General features: G+C 39.6%; 1 protein-coding gene across 1 annotated transcript in view; it reads left to right on the forward strand.

The window, feature by feature from the left end:
- The window catches only part of grm6b (glutamate receptor, metabotropic 6b), a 91,501-nt gene that overhangs the window by 46,483 nt on the left and 21,974 nt on the right, over nucleotides 1-23,044 (forward strand). Inside the window, exons 3-8 of the mRNA XM_061923905.2 lie at nucleotides 886-1,102; nucleotides 7,472-7,607; nucleotides 7,776-7,930; nucleotides 14,886-15,026; nucleotides 15,106-15,306; nucleotides 17,496-17,635. Of these exons, the coding sequence (XP_061779889.1) occupies nucleotides 886-1,102; nucleotides 7,472-7,607; nucleotides 7,776-7,930; nucleotides 14,886-15,026; nucleotides 15,106-15,306; nucleotides 17,496-17,635 (990 nt within the window). The remainder of the gene's footprint in view (nucleotides 1-885; nucleotides 1,103-7,471; nucleotides 7,608-7,775; nucleotides 7,931-14,885; nucleotides 15,027-15,105; nucleotides 15,307-17,495; nucleotides 17,636-23,044) is intronic.

A 23,044-nucleotide genomic window follows, 5' to 3' on the forward strand; every position in this document is an offset into this window, starting at 1 on the left:
AAAAAAAAGTATCAATAAACACATGTATAAAGTGGGAATTTTTTTTATAATGTGAGGGCTCAAAATACAATCCTGCTTATTTAGTACTCACTTTTGTGGTCAGATGTTCAACCATTAATGGCAATGAAATTTTTTTTTGTAAGTATAAGGGGTGTATTTACTTATGTGAGGTACTGGTGTATGTATAAGAGCTGTGTTTCAGAGCATTTTCTTCTCAGTATTATTCACTGTACATAAGCGATGTGACGTTCCGCAGCCGGTTAGCAGTTGCGAGCCGTTCTTTATGGCAAATGGACAAAAAATTAGTCATAGTCAAATGAAATTTAGCATTATTTTGATTAAATGTATTGTTCTGATGAGGATATGTAAAGACGTTCAAAGGTAGGGTAGTACAAATTTGTATTCACTTGTTTATTTTGTGTTGATTCTTATTGTACTTTTATTTATACTTTTCATAAACATATAAACTTTTTATTGATATAACTATTTTTTCTGTATTGCTGAAATGCTCTTTTGCTACAATTAAAACAAAAAGCAAAATATTGATGTCACTGTCAAAGTATGGTGATATGGCACCACCTTATGGAATGTTTACAATGGAAATCTAACATAAATAAAATATTACTTAATATTTCAGAATAATTTCCACCGATAGATCAGTATTGGTGTTAATTGGTATTATTCTGAGCCACATCTTGTATTTCTTGATATAAAAACAAACAAACAAAAACCTATAATAACAAAGCAATCTTTTGAACGGCTCTTAGAAAGGAACGGCTCCTCAAGATCTGCCTCCCTTCCAGGAGCCATAAGTCCCATCTCTAGTGTACATAGAAACCTAACAATGAAATATTGCATCACCAAGAACTCATCCATGTGTTTCAGATCCCCCAGATCAGCTATGCCTCCACCGCCCCGGAGCTGAGCGACAACAGCCGATATGAGTTCTTCTCCCGTGTTGTGCCTCCGGACTCCTACCAGGCCCAAGCCATGGTGGACATCGTGAAAGCCATGGGCTGGAACTACGTCTCTACCATAGCGTCAGAAGGGAACTACGGAGAGAGTGGTGTCGACGCTTTCCTGCAGATATCCAGAGAAGCAGGTTGTGTGTTCAAAACAGAAATGTTCATATTCATTTTACATCCTGCAGCATCTTACAAGGGGTGGAGTTGTGTGTGTGTGTATCTGTATATTAGTATCCATGGATGTGTTTGACACATGAGCCTGGAAGTACTGTAGCTCCGTTCGTCGCCACGGCCTTGTGCCTCATTCCGCAGAGTGACATGGCGATAACACAGTTGGTTGCTATGGAGGCGATCGAGATCTGGTCCAACAGAGTCAAACAATCCCAGGTGTTCTTGAGGGTAGGGGTGAAGGAATGTCAGAGCGTCTCACTGAAGCGTCCTCAATGGGAGAGTTCTCAGCAGCAACCTTTTATAGATAAGGATTGTTTTGGTTAGGGCGAGCAAATGCAATTTATTAAATCATCTTACCAATTGCCCGTTCTAGTCTTCAGAGCGGCAATCTTTTACGAAAATGTTATCTAGTTTGCGATTCAGTTCAAAATCGACACAGTTTGAGTGCCTACAGCCCTGCCCGTCGCATCAATCATGACGAGCAGCTTCTGGGTACCTTGAACTGCTGCCATCGTCCTCCAAATTTCTCAACACACCAGGGCAAAGCACAATCCAAACAGCTGATGACCTGTTATCATAGTTCTGAATAAGTGTCGATGTTTCTCGATGGAAAGAGTTGCCAGGCACACAACCCTCCACTTTTCCCAAGTGTCCATTGTGTATCCAACAGCAAACGTCCCGTCAGGACAGACAGGCTCTAACTAACTCGAGCTTCTCGTCAAGAAGATCTTGTCAATTTCGTTGAAAGGCATGCAGTTGATCAATTACATTGTTTAAATTTTGGAGAGCAGTGCAAAAGAGGCTCTGAAAATGTTAAGACAAGAAGAGACAAAGAAGCAAAAGCAGGAGAAAAAAGGGAACGGGAGGGAAGCGTCCGCCTTCGTTTAGAGCCAGAGAGAAGAGAAGGGAAACAATGACCAACTCCTCATATGTTGTTATCTATACAAACACAATTCATAGACATCATTGCTTAACAAAAACCCTTCAAATCTAAGCTAGTCAATATCCAAATCCACTATTTGATTATTGATATTTCTGTGAATCGGTAACGGATGGTATTGGTAGGTTTTAGGGCTGTCTTCAACTAAGAATTCCATTTTTTCTATGCTGGCATATACATATGCTTCATGCACTGTATGCTAGCAAGAGCCCTATAAACAAAATCTGTATATTGCAATAGTTTTCACTTCAAAAAGGTTAAAACACTCAAATGAATGAATAACCACAGTAGATTGGATAGTTTAGTGCGGTCCTTGGATCGGCCTTGGCTCTAGTCGAGCACACAGAACACAATCAAATGTGATTATCCAGGCCAGGTGTGCCAAGTCTTTTGTTTGACCTGTTTAAAGGTGCTATTTGCAACGTGCTCACAGTTACATTTTTTAAACAAAAAATTGTAACGAAAACATTCACCACTGGTGGGTTAAGAGAACATATTTTTAAAGTGTCTATATTTGTCCACAATTACTAACTATATTGAATAAAGCTTAAGCAGGGAAGCCCAGACTTCCCTCTGTCCCCAGCCATTTCGTCCAGCTCCTCCCGGGGGATCCCGAAGCGTTCCCAGGCCAGCTGGGAGACATAGTCTTCCCAACGTGTTCTGGGTCTTCCCCGTGGCCTCCTACCGGTCGGACGGCATCCTGACCAGAGGCCCGAACCACCTCATCTGGCTCCTCTCGATGTGGAGGAGCAGCGGCTTTACTTTGAGCTCCTCCCGGATGACAGAGCTTCTCTCCCTATCTGTAAGGGAGAGCCCCGCCACCTGGCGGAAGAAACTCATTTCGTCCGCTTGTACCCGTGATCTTGTCCTTTCGGTCATAACCCAAAGCTCATGATCATAGGTGAGGATGGGAACGTAGATTGATCGGTAAATTGAGAGCTTTGCCTTCCGGCTCAGCTCCTTCTTCACCACAACCGATTGATACAACGTCCGCATTACTGAAGACGCCGCACCGATCCGCCTGTCGATCTCACAATCCACTCACTCTTCCTTCACTTGTGAACAAGACTCCGAGGTACTTGAACTCCTCCACTTCAGGCAAGATCTCCTCCCCAACCCGGAGATGGCACTCCACCCTTTTCCGGGCCAGAACCATGGACTCGGACTTGGAGGTGCTGATTCCAAATCCCACTCGCTTCACACTCGGCTGCGAACCGATCCAGTGAAAGCTGAAGATCCTGGCCAGATGAAGCCATTAGGACCCCATCATCTGCAAAAAGCAGATACCTAATACTGTAGCCACCAAACCGGATCCCCTCAACGTCCTGACTGCGCCTAGAAATTCTGTTTTGTTGTTTAAAGATATACATTTAATTATAGTTAATGTTAGCTAGCTACATTTCTATCATTAGCTAACAACACACAAAGCTAATGCGCATTAGTTACGTCATTACGTACGCCTTAAAAGGACGGGATCTAATGCTTAGAACACATTTAAAAATTAGCCCGATACGTAGCCATCTGCGTAAAGGTTTCAAACAGCCCCTTGTTGGTGGCTTCTCAAATTTAATATATATTGATAATTACCTCCTTTCAAGCACATATTTATTGATGGCATGCCTGTAATGCTAACCAGTTGCCATTTATGTAATATGACAATATCTACTACCTTATATATTGTGGTATGGGGCTAAATCCCTCACTCATGGTCCTTCTGGGCGCTTAAAATTATTGCTTGGCCCGACACTCATTTTATCTGGGAACCACTGAAGGTAGAGTCTGGATGAGGTTAGGCCGCGAGAAGTATTCACTTCAAAATGACGTTTTACCCAGGTGACTAAATGTAAGTGCTTCTTCCAGCAGTTATATTGACCTGAGCTATGATAGGCCTTAATCATTAGAAATTTAAAATAGAGTGTAGAAATTTTACATTTTGACACTGTGGAGTTCCCCAGGAGATAGTCAGAGAAATTTTGGTTTGTTTAACGTTAGTGTCTAACCACAATAAGATACAACACAAAAATTACATCTCAAAAACACACAAAGGGCAAAACAAAGAGCAACTTCTGTTAAACAAGCATGCGGCTCTTTAGCGTCATCCTATGGCTCCCTGGAGCTTTTTCAAAAATGTATGAAAGTAGAAAAAGATGGGGGAAAAGTATATTTTTGTTTTAATAGGGTTTCTGTAGGAGGACAAACATGACACAAACCTCCCTAATTGTTAGAAAGCCCACTGTTTATATTAAACATGATTCTCTGATGAGAGTATTTGCCGAGTGCCGTTTTGTCCTACTAATTTTGGCGGTCCTTGAACTCACCCTAGTTTGTTTACATGTATAACTTTCTTCAAAGATGCCAGAGAAAGATATGTTTTATTCAACTCTTTCTTTGTCTCATTTTGTCCACCAAACGTTTCATGCCGTGTGTGAATGCACAAAGGTGAGCTTTGTTGATGTTATTGACTTGTGCGTAGTGCTTATCAGGCATATTTAGTCAGTGCATGACTGCAAGCTAATCGATGCTAACATGCTATTTAGGCTAGCTGTATGTACATATTGCATCAATTTGCCTCACTTGTAGGTATATTTGAGCTCATTTAATTTCCTATGTCGTCTGTGTATTTAATTTATATCTGCATTTCTCATGACATATTATCTGTATGTAATATTGCCTGCATTTCTGATAGTGGTTGGTGTGCCATGTTGTTCCAGACCACAGCAAACGTTACCCAGCTTGCATAGATTGTTATAAATCCATTCGTAGAAGACAGCCCGCCATTTTCTTTAACTTGAACACACACATCTATACCTTTGGCCATTCTAAGCAAGTAATTTAGAGGACTTATCTCACCCCCTGAGAAGCCTCTCTTTTACTAATGTCTTCCAATGTTGTAAAAATGGGTAGAATAAATATGACATTTCTGTCAATGAAGATTTGTGTCAGCCTGCGACACAGTCATTTTGATAGTAGGATAATATAGCTAATATAGACACATATCATGTGTTGACTTCATTATATTACTTATAGAAGGCTTTCAATTTTTTTGCGGCTCCAGACAGATTTTTATTTTTAATTTTTGGTTCAATACAACTCTTTCAACATTTTGGGTTGCCGACCCCTAATCTTGTAGGAATTCCAATTGCCATAATATATTTAACTTTTAACTGCCCATAGGTGTGCAGTTGCATGAAACTATGAAGTGAGGTAGAGGGCTACAAAATTAGCTTAAAACCGCTGCTCTAGAGCAGTGGTTCTTAACCTGGGTTCGATCGAACCCTAGGGGTTCGGTGAGTCGGCCTCAGGGGTTCGGAGGAGCCTCCACCGCGGAGGTCGAGACACACCCGACTCATCGTGTAAATAAAAAATTCTCCCTATCGGCGTATTATGGATAACCCCAAACAATGTTCCCTCTAATTTTCCATCTGATTTGCAGGTGTGTCATTTGTTGTGAGTTCATGCACTGTGTTGGTTTTGTTCTTTGAACAAGGTGATGTTCATGCACAGTTCATTTTGTGCACCAGTAAAAAAAAACATAACTTTGTCTTGAATTTGAAAAGAAAAAAATATATTTATATTTTTCACTAAAGAAGGGTTCGATGAATGCGCATATGAAACTATGCGCATTCTATGCACACTAAACTAACTAACTAAAAATATGGGGTTCAGTACCTCCAACAAGGTTAGGAACCACTGCTCTAGAGGAAGTAAACGTTGTAAGGTTTTCGTGTGCCAATCTGCGGATCATTACCCTTGCCAGAGGGGTACCATACCATACCATACCAACTTTATTTATAAAGCCCTTTAAAAACAAGCACAGTTGAAAAACAAAGGGCTGTACAACACAAAGAAATAGAGGCAAAGGACAGACTAAAAAATAACATTTAAAACAGAAATAAAAATACACATTGAAAAAGCAAATATAAATTACCCTAAGAACAGTTTGTTAGATAAAAAACAGTTTAAAAGTTAAAAACAGTTAAAAAAGTTAAAAGCTAAAAACAGTTTAAAATCTCATGTAGTACGTGTCCGACGCCTCCCATCTCGGAACATCTTCACAACACGGGAGATCTCGAGTACCTTAATCGCCTCTCTCCCGTGGAGGGTTCAATGTCTGGGGGTTTAATGTCCGACGATTCGACTGGGTGGTTTAGGGTTGAATCAAACTTCTTTGAATCGAATTAATGAACAGTCGAAAATTCGAAGAGGTTTATTTCATTTCAAACGTGCTTAATAATTTACATCATAGTAAATTACATGTTAATTTGCACATTTATGTATGAACTAGGAAGAATTGAAACTTATTTGAACTTATTTTTACATCTCTTCTTAGCTTTTGAGCAATTACTGATAGTTGCTTATGAAATAATCAGCAAAATGAGTGAAACTTTGGAGAGATACAAAAAAAGTGTCATTCTGAACGCTTGTTTATGTGACATCAGTGTTTAAGAGACTGAAAACAGGTCTTAACGTGCATATTCCGCTTTTGTCTAAGTGCAAAGGAACATACTTCTTTTAATACGTAAGACGTACACGTTACGTGTTCACATGTGCGAGCACAACGCAATACTGTACAAGGACTTATGAAGCATATTTAGCAAACTGGTTCTGCGATTAGCAAAAAGTACGTTGGTTGTCAAAGTCAATGTGTTAGAATAATTGTTTCTAAATCATCACAAAAGCTCTGTATTACATTGAGTTCTCGGCAGAGGGACGGGAGCTGTCTTTGGGGCCTACCAGGAGGAAGGCTCGTAAGACTCCACTGTGACTTCAAAGCAGACAGATGGCAGGATCTGCCCAATTTCCAGACGAACTCTTTTTGAAGTATTTTACGAACCCTTTTTGAACTATTTTATGGAACTCTTTTTGAACTATTTTACGACCTCTTCTTTTGAACTGTTCGGTAACCAAAGGCAACGCTGTTTACGACCCACTTCCCTCTGGAAGCAGCTGTGGTCAGGTGGGGGGAGAAAGTCAAATAAAGAATGAGAAGTGCAATCTTTTGGCAGAGCGTTGGTGACACTGTAAGAGGTTACAGGTCGACACGTTTTCTCCTCAATATTGAGTCTAAATTGAATTCTGCCTCTGTTTGATTTTTTGCCTCTTGTCTTGTTTAATAGATGTCATCAGTGTTTGAACCTGAAACAATGAATTTAAAAGACTTATGGATTTACCCAAGAATTAGCCCACGCACGTAACGTTTACAAAGTACCATCGCCAGGTGCTGGCCTGGCATACATTTTACATCGTACGTGAAAACAATGCTCAACTATGAGTACCCTTTGTAACACGTGGTCTCATCAACACTTAATAATACATCATTCCAATATCAAACCCCCCAACTCTATTAACTTGTTACCATACTGCACTAATAATGCATTCTATATGTGCAACACAGGAGGGCTTTGTATTGCTCAGTCCATAAGAATTCCTAGAGAGCCCAGACCAGGGGAGTTTGAAAAGGTCATCAAGAGACTGATGGAAACATCGAACGCTCGGGGGGTTATCATCTTTGCCAGTGAGGACGACATCAAGTGAGTGCAGAAAAAGCGATTGAAAAAGTTATTGTTGTTGATGGATCCATATTTTTGCAAATGTGGTCGAGCCAAGGCAATGTGTTTTTATATTTTGTGGTGTTTCCTGTTTCCTACCTGATTATCACCCTCGGTCCTACAGACGCATTCTGATTTGATTTCTTCCAGGCGAGTTTTGCAAGCTGCCAAAACGGCCAATCTGACTGGCCACTTCCTGTTTGTTGGCTCGGACAGCTGGGGGGCCAAGAGCTCCCCCATCCAAGACCAGGAGGAAGTAGCCGAGGGTGCCGTCACAATCTTGCCGAAAAGAGCCTCCATTGACGGTAGGCGTGAAAGGGACAATCTGGGTGACTCAAATCATGCACTTCCTTACTTACAAGGGCTTGGTCTACTGAGATCCAAATACCACGTGTTAAACGTGGGCAAACTATTAGTGGGCGTGTTGCCTGTGATCTACTAAGACTGTGTGTACAATTGAAAAGTGGTGCAGACCGCCTTATGTTAATGAGGTTTTTGCGTGTACTACCTGCATTATGTGCCCATGGAAACACTTATTTATGTTATTGTGCTCTCTCTCGTGTGTGCAATGTTGCTGAACTAGCAGCACACATCTAAAATCTGAAACACATTTTCTGCAATATAGAATTGCAATCTAAAGACAACATAAAGTATTTCTATCAGATAGATCAGATCAGATATGTCTTTATTGTCATTGCACAAGTACAACGAAACTTTGTTTGCAGCACAAACCCATCCAAGATTAGACAAACAGTGTACAGGGTTACAGAACAGGAACGCTGATGGGAAAAAGGTAAAACGCTGGGGAAAAAGATGAGTAAAAAAATACAATCTGGACTGGGCTCCTAAGGGGGCCTAGTCCGGAGTGGGAAAAAACCTCCACGTAATGCACACATAAACACGTTACATTTAATCACGACAAACTCGCAACAGAGGGGCGGGGAGTTGGGGCCTTGGAAGGCGACCGCTGCTATGAAGCGCTGCCATCCGACCATCACCCCGAGGGGAAAGAAGCGGTGGTGAAGGCGTGGGGTGGGGGACGGGGGGTGTGTGCGTGTGTGCCCAATTGTCTTGGGTGCGATGATGTAATGTTTTTTATAGACTGAGGCCGATCAGCAAAAGTTCGACTCCAGGTGTCGTTGAGGAGGGAGGGTGGTCAAAAGCGTCCATCATTGAGGTGTCCTTGGGGGTGTTTTTCCAGAACAGCCTGGTCCTGTTTTTCACAGCGTCAAGGCCATTCGAGGGAGTCAAATCGTAGATTAGGATGTTTGTTTTCCGCGAACAGACAAAACAATGACTTGTCTGTTCTATTCGTCCATCACGTTGGTGCTATGCAGGGAGGCGGTGGACCACCACAACAACTCAGCTCATTCATGCACCTGGAATGATCCAAACGCAAGAAAATGTATAGTCAAAAAAATGTTTTCACATGGGAGATATATTATAATAATATATTTCCTAGATAAAAAAAACGCATTAAAAAAACGCCGCCCGGAACCGAGTCAACATCCCAAGTGTCTTTGAAGAAGGTGGGAGGGATTTTTCAGAGCCTCTTTTGCTGCACTGGTCTCCTTGGGGTACTTACACCATGAGGGAGACGATTTGTAGATAAGGATTGTTTTTAGTTCGGCGAGCAAACGCATTCCAATAGTTTGTCAGTTCTAATTGTCCATTCTGGCTCTCAAACGAATCATTGCAGAGTGGAAAGCTTCTCCGAGATGTTCTCCAATTTGTGATTCAATTCCGAGATCGCCAAAGTCTGAGTGCCCACAGCTCTGCCCAACCCATCCATTGCGACGGGCAGACTTTGGGCTCCTTGAACGGCTGCCATATTTTTTCTACTTTGTCGATAAACCAGAGCAACGTTTAATCCAATCAGCAGATGACTTGTTATCACAGTTCTAAACAGATCAATATCTGGATTGTCTTCGATGGAAAGAACTGCCAGGCGCACGACTGGCCACTTCCCCCTAGAGTCCCTCATGTTTCCAGAAGCAAACGTCCTGTCAAGACAGGTAGGTTCCCCCAAACCTATGCTTCTTGTCGAGAAGATCTTGGTAATTAAGTTGAGGGACCAATATGTCAATTCCATGTTTTAGGTTTCCGATAACAGTGCAAAAGAGAGGCTCCTAGAAAGTTAAGGACAAAAACAAAGAAGCAAAGCAGGAGAGGTAGGAGAGAGGGGAATGCGTCCGCTTTAGTTGAGTAGGCTTGGTTATGTTCTACTGATGCTCCACTGCATCTAGTTCTTAGGTGGCTCTATTTGAAGTGTGAAATGCAATCTAACCTCAAAACTCCCAAGACTTTTTGGAGCAAAATGTATTTGAAAGCTTGGTCCCAGTCGCAGGTCTTAAGACCGCCAACAGGACAATGACCAGCTAAAAACACTCAAGACTGGCAAATGGGACTAGAGTGGTGCCTTTGTTTTTGTTAATAATCTGTTCATAAAGGTCAGTTGAAACCTGACTCAAAGAAAAAGCGAATTAATCAATGCCAAAGAAAACTAGAAAAACACGAGCAGAGCACAGACCTCTCAAATCTAAAAAAGTCCTGAATTCAGACAGTGGTCCAGGTCCCCCAAAATATAATCACTTGTTCCTTATTCCATTTCTAACAATTTCTGAACGTTGAATCAAAATCCGCCCATCACCTTTTGAGCAGAGGTGGGTAGTAACGCGCTACATTTACTCCGTTACATCTACTTGAGTAACTTTTGGGATAAATTGTACTTCTAAGAGTAGTTTTAATGCAACATACTTTTACTTTTACTTGAGTATATTTATAGAGAAGAAACGCTACTTTTACTCCGCTACTTTTATCTACATTCAGCTCGCTACTCGCTACTAATTTTTATCGATCTGTTAATGCACGCTTTGTTTGTTTTGGTCTGTCAGACAGACCTTAGTGCCTGCGTTTCAACAAATACAGTCACTGGTGACGTTCACTCCGTTCCACCAATCAGATGCAGTCACTGGTGACGTTGGACCAATCAAACAGAGCCAGGCGGTCACATGACCTGACTTAAACAAGTTGAAAAACTTATTGGGGTGTTACCATTTAGTGGTCAATTGTACGGAATATGTACTGTACTGTGCAATCTACTAATAAAAGTTCCAATCAATCAATCAAAAGTGTGAAGGAAAAAAGACCCTTTTTTTATTTCAACCGTACATCCCGTCAAAAGCCTAAAGACTGACTGCACAGTTCCTGTCTTCACAATAAAAGTGCCGCTCCATCGCGCCTGCGCTTTCAAAACAAGAGTCTCCGAAAGCCAGCGCAAACAAGCTAGCAAGCTACGGAGTTTGCCGCCAATGTATTTCTTGTAAAGTGTATAAAAACGAATATGGAAGCTGGACAAATAAGCAGAGGTGGGTAGTAACGCGCTACATTTACTCCGTTACATCTACTTGAGTAACTTTTGGGATAAATTGTACTTCTAAGAGTAGTTTTAATGCAACATACTTTTACTTGAGTATATTTATAGAGAAGAAACGCTACTTTTACACCGCTACTTTTATCTACATTCAGCTCGCTACTCGCTACTAATTTTTATCGATCTGTTAATGCACGCTTTGTTTGTTTTGGTCTGTCATAGTGCCTGCGTTTCAACAAATACAGTCACTGGTGACGTCCACTCCGTTCCACCAATCAGATGCAGTCACTGGTGACGTTGAACCAATCAAACAGAGCCAGGCGGTCACATGACCCGACATAAACAAGTTGAAAAACGTATTGGGGTGTTACCATTTAGTGGTCAATTGTACGGAATATATACTGTACTGTGCAATCTACTAATAAAAGTTCCAATCAATCAATCAAAATTGTGAAGGAAAAAAGACCCTTTTTTTTCAACCGTACATCTCGTCAAAAGCCTAAAGACTGACTACACAGTTCCTGTCTTCACAATAAAAGTGCCGCTCCATCGCGCATGCGCTTTCAAAATAAGAGTCTCCGAAAGCCAGCGCAAACAAGCTAGCAAGCTACGGAGTTTGCCGCCAATGTATTTCTTGTAAAGTGTATAAAAACGAATATGGAAGCTGGACAAATTAGATGCCAAAAACCAAACACTTTCATGTGGTATTAGACAGAAAGGAGGAACTTTTTTTCTCCTCCATTTGAAAACGTGGCCGTTATCATCACTGCTGTCTGATTCCAATCAATGCAAGTCATCAGAATCAGGTAATACACCAACTTATATTCTTGTCTTCATGAAAGAAAGGAATCTATATGTGTTAAACATGCATGTATATTCATTAAAACACCTTTAACATGTAAACAAAAACGGCAAAATAAATAAATATAAATGATATACTGTATATATCAATGTATATATATATATATATATGTATATATGTGTGTGTGTGTATATATATATATATATATATATATATATATATATATTTATATATATATATATATATGTGTGTATATATATATATATATATATATATATGTGTGTGTGTATATATATATGTGTGTGTATATATATATATATATATGATATGTGTGTGTATGTTACTCATCAGTTTCTCATTACTTGAGTAGTTTTTTCACAACATACTTTTTACTTTTACTCAAGTAAATATTTGGGTGACTACTCCTTACTTTTACTTGAGTAATAAATCTCTAAAGTAACAGTACTCTTACTTGAGTACAATTTCTGGCTACTCTACCCACCTCTGCAAATAAGATGGTGGTATTAGACAGAAAGGAGGAACTTTTTTTCTCCTCCATTTGAAAACGTGGACGCTATCAGCACTACTGTCTGATTACAATCAATGCAAGTCATCAGAATCAGGTAATACACCAACTTATATTCTTGAACTTATATTCTTGTCTTCATGAAAGAAAGGAATCTATATGTGTTAAACATGCATGTATATTCATTAAAACACCTTTAACATGTAAACAAAAACGGCAAAATAAATAAATATAAATGATATACTGTATGTATATATATATATATGTGTGTATATATATATATATATATATATATATATATATATATATATGTATGTGTGGGAAAAAAAATCACAAGACTACTTCATCTACTACTACTTTTTTTTTTTTTTTTTTCCCCCACACATACATATATTGCGCTCTACTACGGTATCGAGCACTATTTTTTGGATAACCTTATTAAGACATATATATATATATATATATATATATATATATATATATATATATATATAAAAATGTGTGTGTATATATATATATATATATATATATAAATGTGTGTGTGTATATATATATATATATATATGATATCAAACACCCCCACCCCCCCCTCCATATCCCACCCCCCGGATTGTAAATAATGTAAATAATTCAATGTATATACTCTGATGATTAACGTGTGATGACTGTATTATGCTGATAGTATATATTTGTACTAGGGATGTCCGATAATGGGTTTTTGCCGATATCCGAAATTCCGATATTGTCCAACTCTTTAATTACCGATACTGATATCAACCGATACCGATATATACAGTCGTGGAATTAACACATCATTATGCCTAATTTGGACAACCAGGTATGGCGAAGATAAGGTACTTTAAAAAATAATAATAAAATAAGATAAATAAATTAAAAACATTTTCTTGAATAAAAAAGAAAGTAAAACAATATAAAACAGTTACATAGAAACTAGTAATTAATGAAAATGAGTAAAATTAACTGTTAAAGGTTAGTACTATTAGTGGACCAGCAGCACGCACAATCATGTGTGCTTACGGACTGTATCCCTTGCAGACTGTATTGATATATATTGATATATAATGTAGGAACCAGAATATTAATAACAGAAAGAAACAACCCTTTTGTGTGAATGGGTGTGAATGGGGGAGGGAGGTTTTTTGGGTTGGTGCACTAATTGTAAGTGTATCTTGTGTTTTTTATGTTGATTTAATAAAAAAAAATAAAATAAAAAAAATCGACACCGATAATAAAAAAAACAATACCGATAATTTCCGATATTACATTTTAACGCATTTATCGGCCGATAATATTGGCAGGCCGATATTATCGGACATCTCTACCTTACAGTAATCGAGACGAGACGTAACGAACGCATGAATAATGATCTCATCGTCGCTAGTGGACAAAATGGAACAAATTTTAGCGATGTTACGATTATATGTCTGTGCCTTAAAGTCCGGTGTGACTAATATATTGAAAAATCTTTTTTTCTTTCATAATTTAGTAAGTGCGGCTTATAGTCCAGAAAATACAGTGGTTCATTTTCAGAATAATTGAGACAACTGTGGGTTTTTCTTTCTTTAACAGCAAGGTACCAACAGTGTATTTTCTAGGGGTGTAACGGTACGTGTATTTGTATTGAACCGTTTCGGTACGGGGGTTCCGGTTCGGTTCGGAGGTGTACCGAACGAGTTTCCACACGGACATATTAAGTAGTGTAACGTCCGTTGTGTAAACAATGCACACCGAGGCACAACACACGGCATGCTAGCGGAGCTGTCAGGGCGGAGTTTCTTAAATGCCTCAAATGTCCGGTATTTTGAGTTAGGGTTGCGTGTATTTTCAATGTACGTTCAGGGTTAAGAAGGGGTTAAAAACAAAGCAAATTGTGGGCGCAGCAGCATTGGTGAGGGAGGGGCAGAGACAGAGAGAGAGAGAGAGTTATGATAAACGCGCATGCGTCGCCAGGCTCTGCTTTTTATCCATAGATTTATCAGATTACATTTTTTATTATCTATAGCAGGGGTATCAAAAGTGTGCCCCGGAGGCCATTTGCGGCCCACAGCTAATGTTTTAAAGGCCCACCGCACATTCTAAAAATACTATTAAAATAAACAAAAACATAACAAAAGTGAAATAAAAAAGCTTAAAGGTTAAATGTAGTTTAGAAAAAGTTGCAATGTTGACTAATAAAATAAAGCTGTTCTTTCAAACTGTCATTGCTCAAAACATAATATTGAATCAAAATAAATGTTATTATGAATTATTGACCTATCCAAGGTTCCGATTACTTCACATCAAATATTCCACTAAGAAAAATATTTTTGGTGGAAGATTTTGCAAATTTGGTAAATAAATAACCCAAAAATGTACATTTTGTTGTTTTCTTACTGTACCGAAAATGAACCGAACCGTGATCTCTAAACCGAGGTACGTACCGAACCGAAATTTTGGTGTACCGTTACACCCTTATTATTTTCCATTGCGAACTTGTATTTTAAGATTGCATGGCATGAGACTATGAATATAAGCAAAACTTTTTATGAAATGATTCAGGCTTCGACCAGTACTTCACATCAAGATCTCTGGAAAACAACAGAAGGAACATCTGGTTTGCTGAATTTTGGGAGGACGACTTCAAGTGTAAGCTCACTCGGCCTGGCGTTAAATACGATGCCGGTAGAAGAAAATGTACAGGTGAATCCGCACAGGCAAAATGAAGTAATATATATTTTCAATCAATTCGCCTCATGTGACGTCTTTGTGTTTTTCGTAGGTGAGGAAAGAATAAGCCGGGATTCTCTGTACGAACAAGAAGGGAAGGTGCAGTTTGTGATCGATGCGGTGTACGCCATGGCTCACGCCTTACACAGCATGCACCTCGACCTGTGTCCCGGCTCAATGGGGGTTTGCGAAAAGATGGACCCGGTGGAGGGACGGATGCTCCTCCAATACATACGCTCTGTCAATTTCAACGGTAGGATTTCCAAACTGAGTTTTCGCTCACCCTTCCTGCATAATATATGTTGGCGCTTTTCTAAGAGGGATTTGAGGAAAAGAAAACATTCAAAATGATGTCTTTGAAGAAGCTTTGAGATGTGTCTACTAATGTACTGAGCAAGACTAGTACAGTACATCCCTTCAAAACATGTCTCCTCGCCGCAGGCTGCCTCCACCGACACTCTCTTCACTCTTTTTATCCTCATCTTTCATAAAAAAAGTCAGTTTTGCAAAAAAAAGGGGGGTGGGGGGAAGGTGTTCTATGAAAGCATATTTACCGCTTGCCACATGCTGGGATGACCCTGGCTTGTATGGAGAATTCTTCCGATTTTTGGCCTGCAGGGAACTAAAAGAAACATCCAATCGCGTTAGGGCAACAGAGCAGAGTGCACTGAGAGACCATTCAAGTGCAGGACAGCCTTTACTAAAGAGCATGCATGCTGCACTTAGCTTTCACAGTATAGCACAAGAGTGACAAAAGCAAGCACAAGAGGCATTCAATGTGCGCGTGGGTCATACTTGCCAACCCTCCCGAATTTTCCGGGAGACTCCCAAAATTCAGCGCCTCTCCCGAAAACCTCCCGGGACAAATATTCTCCCGAAAATCTCCCGATTTTCAGCCGTGCCATGCGGACCTGAGTGAGGACAGCCTTTTTTCATGTCCGCTTTCCCACGATATAAACAGCGTGCCTGCCCAATCACGTTATTTCATACGAGGCATTCGGCATACCGCCGATGAGCATGGTGCAGATGGAGAAGATGTTCTCGGCGTCCGTGTTGGCGCACACGTTGCCAAAGCCGACGCTGGTCAGGCTGCTGAGGGTGAAGTAGAGGGCGGCGATGTACGAGCTGCGCACCGACGGGCCGCCGACCGTGTTGTTGACGTAGGGCATCTCCAGGCGTTTGCCCAGCTCATGGAGCCATCCTCGGGGAAGAGACGGGAGGACAACAGGGTGACAAGAACTAAATCATCCAGACTAGAGATAAATTGTATCATTATGTTTATCTCACCTAAAAATTGTCACATTGTGTTGGTGACGAACCCCAAGATGCAGAGATGACGATAGGCATTGAGCGGAAAAACATTATTTAATGTCCAAAAGTAAAAATAAAGAAAAGACACAAACCAGGAACGCCAAACTGGAAAACGGGAAACAGGATCCAGCAAACAGGAACTAGGAACAAAAAGACAGAAAGCAGTCCACGGCATACAGGAACAGAGACAAGTAACAGGTCGTAGCTACAAGTATTACTGACAAGTATTCATGACAATAATCCAGCAGTGACTGGAGGGCAGGGCATGTATAAATAGCAGCTGGCTGATTGACACCAGGTGTGGCCAGGTGCCAATCAGCCACAGCTGAGGGGACAGCACTCAGAGAGACAAACAGGAAACTGAACCAAAATAAGAGTGCTGACAGGAAATAAAACAAACACAGAGGAAAAACTAAAACTTAACCAAACTGTCAGGGACAAGCCTGACAAAAATGAATATATTTATTAATTTTTAAAAAAAGAAGCTAAATACATTGCTTTTTTTTTTTTTGCTAAAAACATCAAAATGAATTGTATTTTTATTTGTATTTTTTCTGACTCCTTATTACATCCAGCCATAGAATTATACATTACAATAAACATATTTGAAATAATTAATTTTAAATGATCATAAGAATTCATTTAAAATGACCATATTTAATTATTAAAATAATTGCTTGTTTATCAACAACTTTAGCATTTTATTTTATTCATTACATTTTGAAGCTCTCAGAAGCCAAGTTATGTTATATTCCTTAAGATTTATTTATGCAAGTTTGAAGTATCAATTATCTAAACACAGTTTTGTTTGCATATTTTCAGGATGTGTATATATATATATATATATATATATATATATATATATATATATATATATATATATATATACGGTATATATACAGTATATATATGAAATGCTTGACTTGGGGAATTCTAGCTGTAAATATACTCCTCCCCTCTTAACCCCCACTACGCCCTCATCCCCCACTCCCCCACCTCCCGAAATTGGAGGTCTCAAGGTTGGCAAGTATGGCGTGGGTGGGCACCACAACATGGGAGTATGGATTTTTAAGAGATTGTGTGTCTTGTCAGATGACACTCGGCCATTAAAATACTGTCTCCGTCAAACAGGAAGTGCAGGAACTGGTGTGATGTTCAATGAGAATGGAGACGCTCCTGGACGTTACGACATCTTCCAGTACCAGCTTTCCAACGTCAGCTACCCTGGCTATAAGGTTATCGGCCAATGGACAAACCACCTCCGGCTCAATGTAAATATTTGTTTTTATACAAATTCCACCACCATAGAGGGCTGTAATCTGTTTGTGGTTGGTTGAGTTGTTTGCATTACAGTGGTTTTCAAACTTTTTCCACCAAGTGCCACCTCAGAAAACACTTGGCTCTCCAAGTACCACCATAATGACCAACATTTTAAAACAGTAGCATACTAGGCTTAGGTATTCATTAAAAACAAGGCAGAGGTTTTATTTAACAAGTTTTTTTCATTTTATTTTTATTGACATCCAGCATCAGACATTCCTATCCATTACATCATATTCACATAAATCATATATCTATTGTCTGCCCTAAATGTCAAAATATTTTTGTTTGTATCCCACCCATACCACCCACCTCCCACCCCAAACAAAGAGAAAGAAACAACAACAAAAACAAAGTAATATCTACAAATATATCGATTAAATAAACAGATAAAAAATAAAAATAAATAATAATACATTAATAATAATAATAATCAGAAATAAAATTAAAAATAAACAGATACATATATATATATATATATATATATATATATATATATATATATATATATATATATATATATATATATATATATATATCCATCCATCCATCCATCCATCTTCTTCCGCTTATCCGAGGTCGGGTCCCGGGGGCAGCAGCCTAAGCAGGGAAGCCCAGACTTCCCTCTCCCCAGCCACTTCGTCCAGCTCCTCCCGGGGGATCCCGAGGCGTTCCCAGGCCAGCCGGGAGACATAGTCTTCCCAACGTGTCCTGGGTCTTCCTCGTGGCCTCCTACCGGTCGGACATGCCCTAAACACCTCCTTAGGGAGGCACTCGGGTGGCATCCTGACCAGATGCCCGAACCACCTCATCTGGCTCCTCTCAATGTGGAGGAGCAGCGGCTTTACTTTGAGCTCCCCCCGGATGACAGAGCTTCTCACCCTATCTCTAAGGGAGAGCCCCGCCACCTGGCGGAGGAAACTCATTTCGGCCGCTTGTACCCTTGATCTTGTCCTTTCGGTCATAACCCAAAGCTCATGACCATAGGTGAGGATGGGAACGTAGATCGACCGGTAAATTGAGAGCTTTGCCTTCCGGCTCAGCTCCTTCTTCACCACAACGGATCGATACAGCGTCCGCATTACTGAAGACGCCGCACCGATCCGCCTGTCGATCTCACGATCCACTCTTCCCTCATTCGTGAACAAGACTCCGAGGTACTTGAACTCCTCCACTTGGGGCAAGATCTCCTCCCCAACCCGGAGATGGCACTCCACCCTTTTCCGGGCGAGAACCATGGACTCGGACTTGGAGGTGCTGATTCTCATCCCAGTCGCTTCACACTCAGCTGCGAACCGATCCAGTGAGAGCTGAAGATCCTGGCCAGATGAAGCCATCAGGACCAAATCATCTGCAAAAAGCAGAGACCTAATCCTGCAGCCACCAAACCGGATCCCCTCAACGCCTTGACTGCGCCTAGAAATTCTGTCCATAAAAGTTATGAACAGAATCGGTGACAAAGGGCAGCCTTGGCGGAGTCCAACCCTCACCGGAAACGTGTCCGACTTACTGCCAGCAATGCGAACCGAGCTCTGACACTGATCATACAGGGAGCGGACCGCCACAATCAGACAGTCCGAAACCCCATACTCTCTGAGCACTCCCCACAGGACTTCCCGAGGGACACGGTCGAATGCCTTCTCCAAGTCCACAAAGCACATGTAGACTGGTTGGGCAAACTCCCATGCACCCTCAAGGACCCTGCCGAGAGTATAGAGCTGGTCCACAGTTCCACGACCAGGACGAAAACCACACTGTTCCTCCTGAATCCGAATATATATATATATATACATATACATACATACATACATATACACATATAGGGAGTAATCCTTTTTTTTTTTTTTTTGCAGTACAATCACTAATTCGAAAAATTAAAGTCAGGTTTATGGGGCGTGACATAGTTAAAGCCAATTTTCCCAGTATGAAGTACATTTCTCCAATTTATAATTAATAAAGGCAGTTATTTTCTCCATTTTATATATGTCCATTGTTGTTTCCATCCATTGCTTCAAAGTTGGGCTCTCCTGGGATATCCATTTCCAAGTAATGGTCTTTTTACAAGCCACCAGTAGGATATTCATTACGTGTTTCTCTTTCTTCAGCCAATCCTGAGGTACATGTCCAAAAAACAAAGTTTTACTTTCGAGGGGTATTTCACGTATGAAAATATCCTGTCGAGCTTGGTGTATCTCTTTCCAATAGTCCTTTATGGTGGAGCAGTCCCAGACAACATGGTAGTGATTTGCATTTGAATTCCCACAATTTCTCCAGCAGGCAGGGGAGTTGTTATCATAGTGAGACTTCTGAGAAGGTGTAATAAAAAATCTGATCACATTTTTCCAGCCAAACTCCCTCCACTTGGGTGAAACAAGTATGTTTAATAACTTTGGCCACTGTAACATTACAAACAGTTTGAACGGTAACACTGTGTTTGAATATCCATCCATTCATCCATTTTCTACCGCTTGTCCCGTTCGGGGTCGCGGGCGTGCTGGAGCCTTTCTCAGCTGCATTCGGGCGGAAGGCGGTGTACACCTTGGACAAGTCGCCACCTCATCACAGGGCCAACACAGATAGACAGACAACATTCACACTCACATTCCCACACTAGGGCCAATTTAGTGTTGATAATCAACTTATCCCCAGGTGCATGTTTTTGGGGGTGGGAGGGAACCCACGCAGTCACGGGGAGAACATGCAAACTCCACACAGCAAGATCCCGAGCCCGGGATTGAACTCAGGACCTTCTTATTGTGAGGCACATGCACTAACCCCTGTCCACCGTGCTGCCACAACAAAAATCAAATACATACATTTTGGTAGTCAGTAAGTTCAAGTTATAAATCAAGCAGAGTGAAAGCATTTGGGAATTACTCAAATCTGATGACAAAATTATGGAAACATGAAAAACAAGCAAAAAAACAAAAACACTACAACAGACCACTAGTACTTTGTTGCACCAACTCTGGCTTCTATAACAGCTTACAGTCCCTGAGGCATGGACTTATTAACGAGTGACAAACAGTACTCTTAATAAGTTTGTTCCAACTTTATCTGATTGCTGTTGTCAGATCAGCTTTGCAGGTTGGGATCTTGTCATGGACCATTTTCTTACATTTTCCATTGGATTGAGATCCGGACTATTTGCAGGCCATGACATTGACCTTATGCGTCTGTCTTCAAGGAAAAAGTTCTTACAGTTTTTGCTCTATGGCAAGATGCATTATCATCTTGAAAAAATTATGTCATCATCCCCCATCGTCTTTTCGATTGATGGAATAAGTAAAATGTCCAAAAAGTCAATGTAAACATTTATTAAATATTTTATGATAGCCATCTCCCCATATCATCAATTTGTTTGAATATAGGAAAATAAAACACTGTACTTAAATAGTGAATCAAATCAAATGAATTGCACATAAAAGTTAAGCAAACACTGTACTAAAATAAATATAAAAATATTGTTTTTAAAGATTGAATGAAAATGTACTTAAAAGTTAAATAAAACTATGCGGTACCTAAATGTCAGGTACGTTTGCAATTGCTACCCAGTAGCACTTGCACATTTTTTTAAATTATTAACTTAATTTGTATCTTCTTTCATTCTTTTGTCATCGGTTGATAACATATTTTGGATAGTAGTTTATATTTTTATAATCCTATTCATATTATAACGGACTGGGTCCTGTTATGTTATGTTCGACATGTAGTCTATTCAATGTTTAACAGATGTTGTAGTTTCCCATGACATTGAAGGCATCATGGTTACGTGCAGCTTTCTCTGCCAATGTTTGTCTTTGTTTACATGTGTTATGCATGTTTGATTGGCTGGCAGGCTGGATGCAAGCGGAGAATATGGAGAACATTCGGTTCCCACGTGTGTTGAGTGACAGAAATGGATCTTAATTGTTTATTTTGGTGCCTACTACGGCGGACAGTAGTCGGATTGTAACAACTTCCATTGAAGGCTGGAAAACGTATATATATATATTTTAAATTTTAATCGGTCCAACAAAATAATACACAATAATACAATAATGATACAATTCCAATTCCAAACCAAACCCGGCCCAGCAACATTCCGAATCGCAATTAACAGCCTAATTGAGAGGACACACAAACATGACACAAAAAATTCCAAAGTAGTAAACAAAAATGAATAATATCAACAACAGTATCAATATTAATAGGGATTCCAACATAACAGTGATTAAAAATCCCTCATTTACATTGTCATCACAGCCATTTAATAAAAGATGATAAAAACAATTAACAATGGCGTCACATTGATAACACATTGTGTCCAACATTTAGCACAAGGATAAAAAGAAGTCATATTTTAGGTTCATTTAATAGTTAAAACAAATTTAAATAATGGATCCCATATTCCAATATATGACTAAATGCATTTTTTTCTACTGATATCATCTCCATAGCTTGTGTATACCAGTCAGTATGAGTTAGACTATCAACATTTATCCATTTTTTTAATATTACTGTTTTTGTTATCATGCATATTGAAAGAAATTCATTTTTATTTTTTAATGACGCTTTACTAAATTGATGCAGATCACCAATAATACAAGTTTGCAGTGTCATTGGGATGTTTATATTTAGAAATGTGATTGTTCAATTAATTAGTTGATCAATATAATAGATACATTTTATCTCTTTGAAACATGCTGTAAAGAAATGCATATCCTCTGAAAGTATGAATTTGAATAGCCATAAACTGGAAGATACACTTTTTAATCAGGATACAATTAAAAAATAATACAAATGTTTTATGGAATATTAAATGAACATCATACTAGGAATGCAAATGATGCGCATGGTATTTGTATTTTAGTAGATTAGGCCCTTCATATTTAAAGGGCTTTTTTTTTTAAAAACAGCCCAAAGATGCTTCATAGGGTAAAAAACTAACTTTCTCCTTTGCAGCCACAGGTAGATTTAGTGTTTTTTTTTTGTTTTTTTTACATATACAAACCCAGTTTCCATATGAGTTGGGAAATTGTGTTAGATGTAAATATAAACGGAATACAATGATTTGCAAATCATTTTCAACCCATATTCAGTTGAATATGCTACAAAGACAACATATTTGATGTTCAAACTGATAAACATTTTTTTTTTTCCAAATAATCATTAACTTTAGAATTTGATGCCAGCAACACGTGACAAAAAAGTTGGGAAAGGTGGCAAAAAAGACTGATAAAGTTGAGGAATGCTCATCAAACACTTATTTGGAACATCCCACAGGTGAACAGGCAAATTGGGAACAGGTGGGTGCCAAGTAGATTCCATGAAATGCTCAGTCATTCACAAACAAGGATGGGGCGAGGGTCACCACTTTG

The sequence above is a fragment of the Nerophis lumbriciformis genome, linkage group LG28 (genome assembly GCF_033978685.3).
Source record: "Nerophis lumbriciformis linkage group LG28, RoL_Nlum_v2.1, whole genome shotgun sequence".
In the NCBI taxonomy this organism is placed as follows: domain Eukaryota; kingdom Metazoa; phylum Chordata; class Actinopteri; order Syngnathiformes; family Syngnathidae; genus Nerophis; species Nerophis lumbriciformis.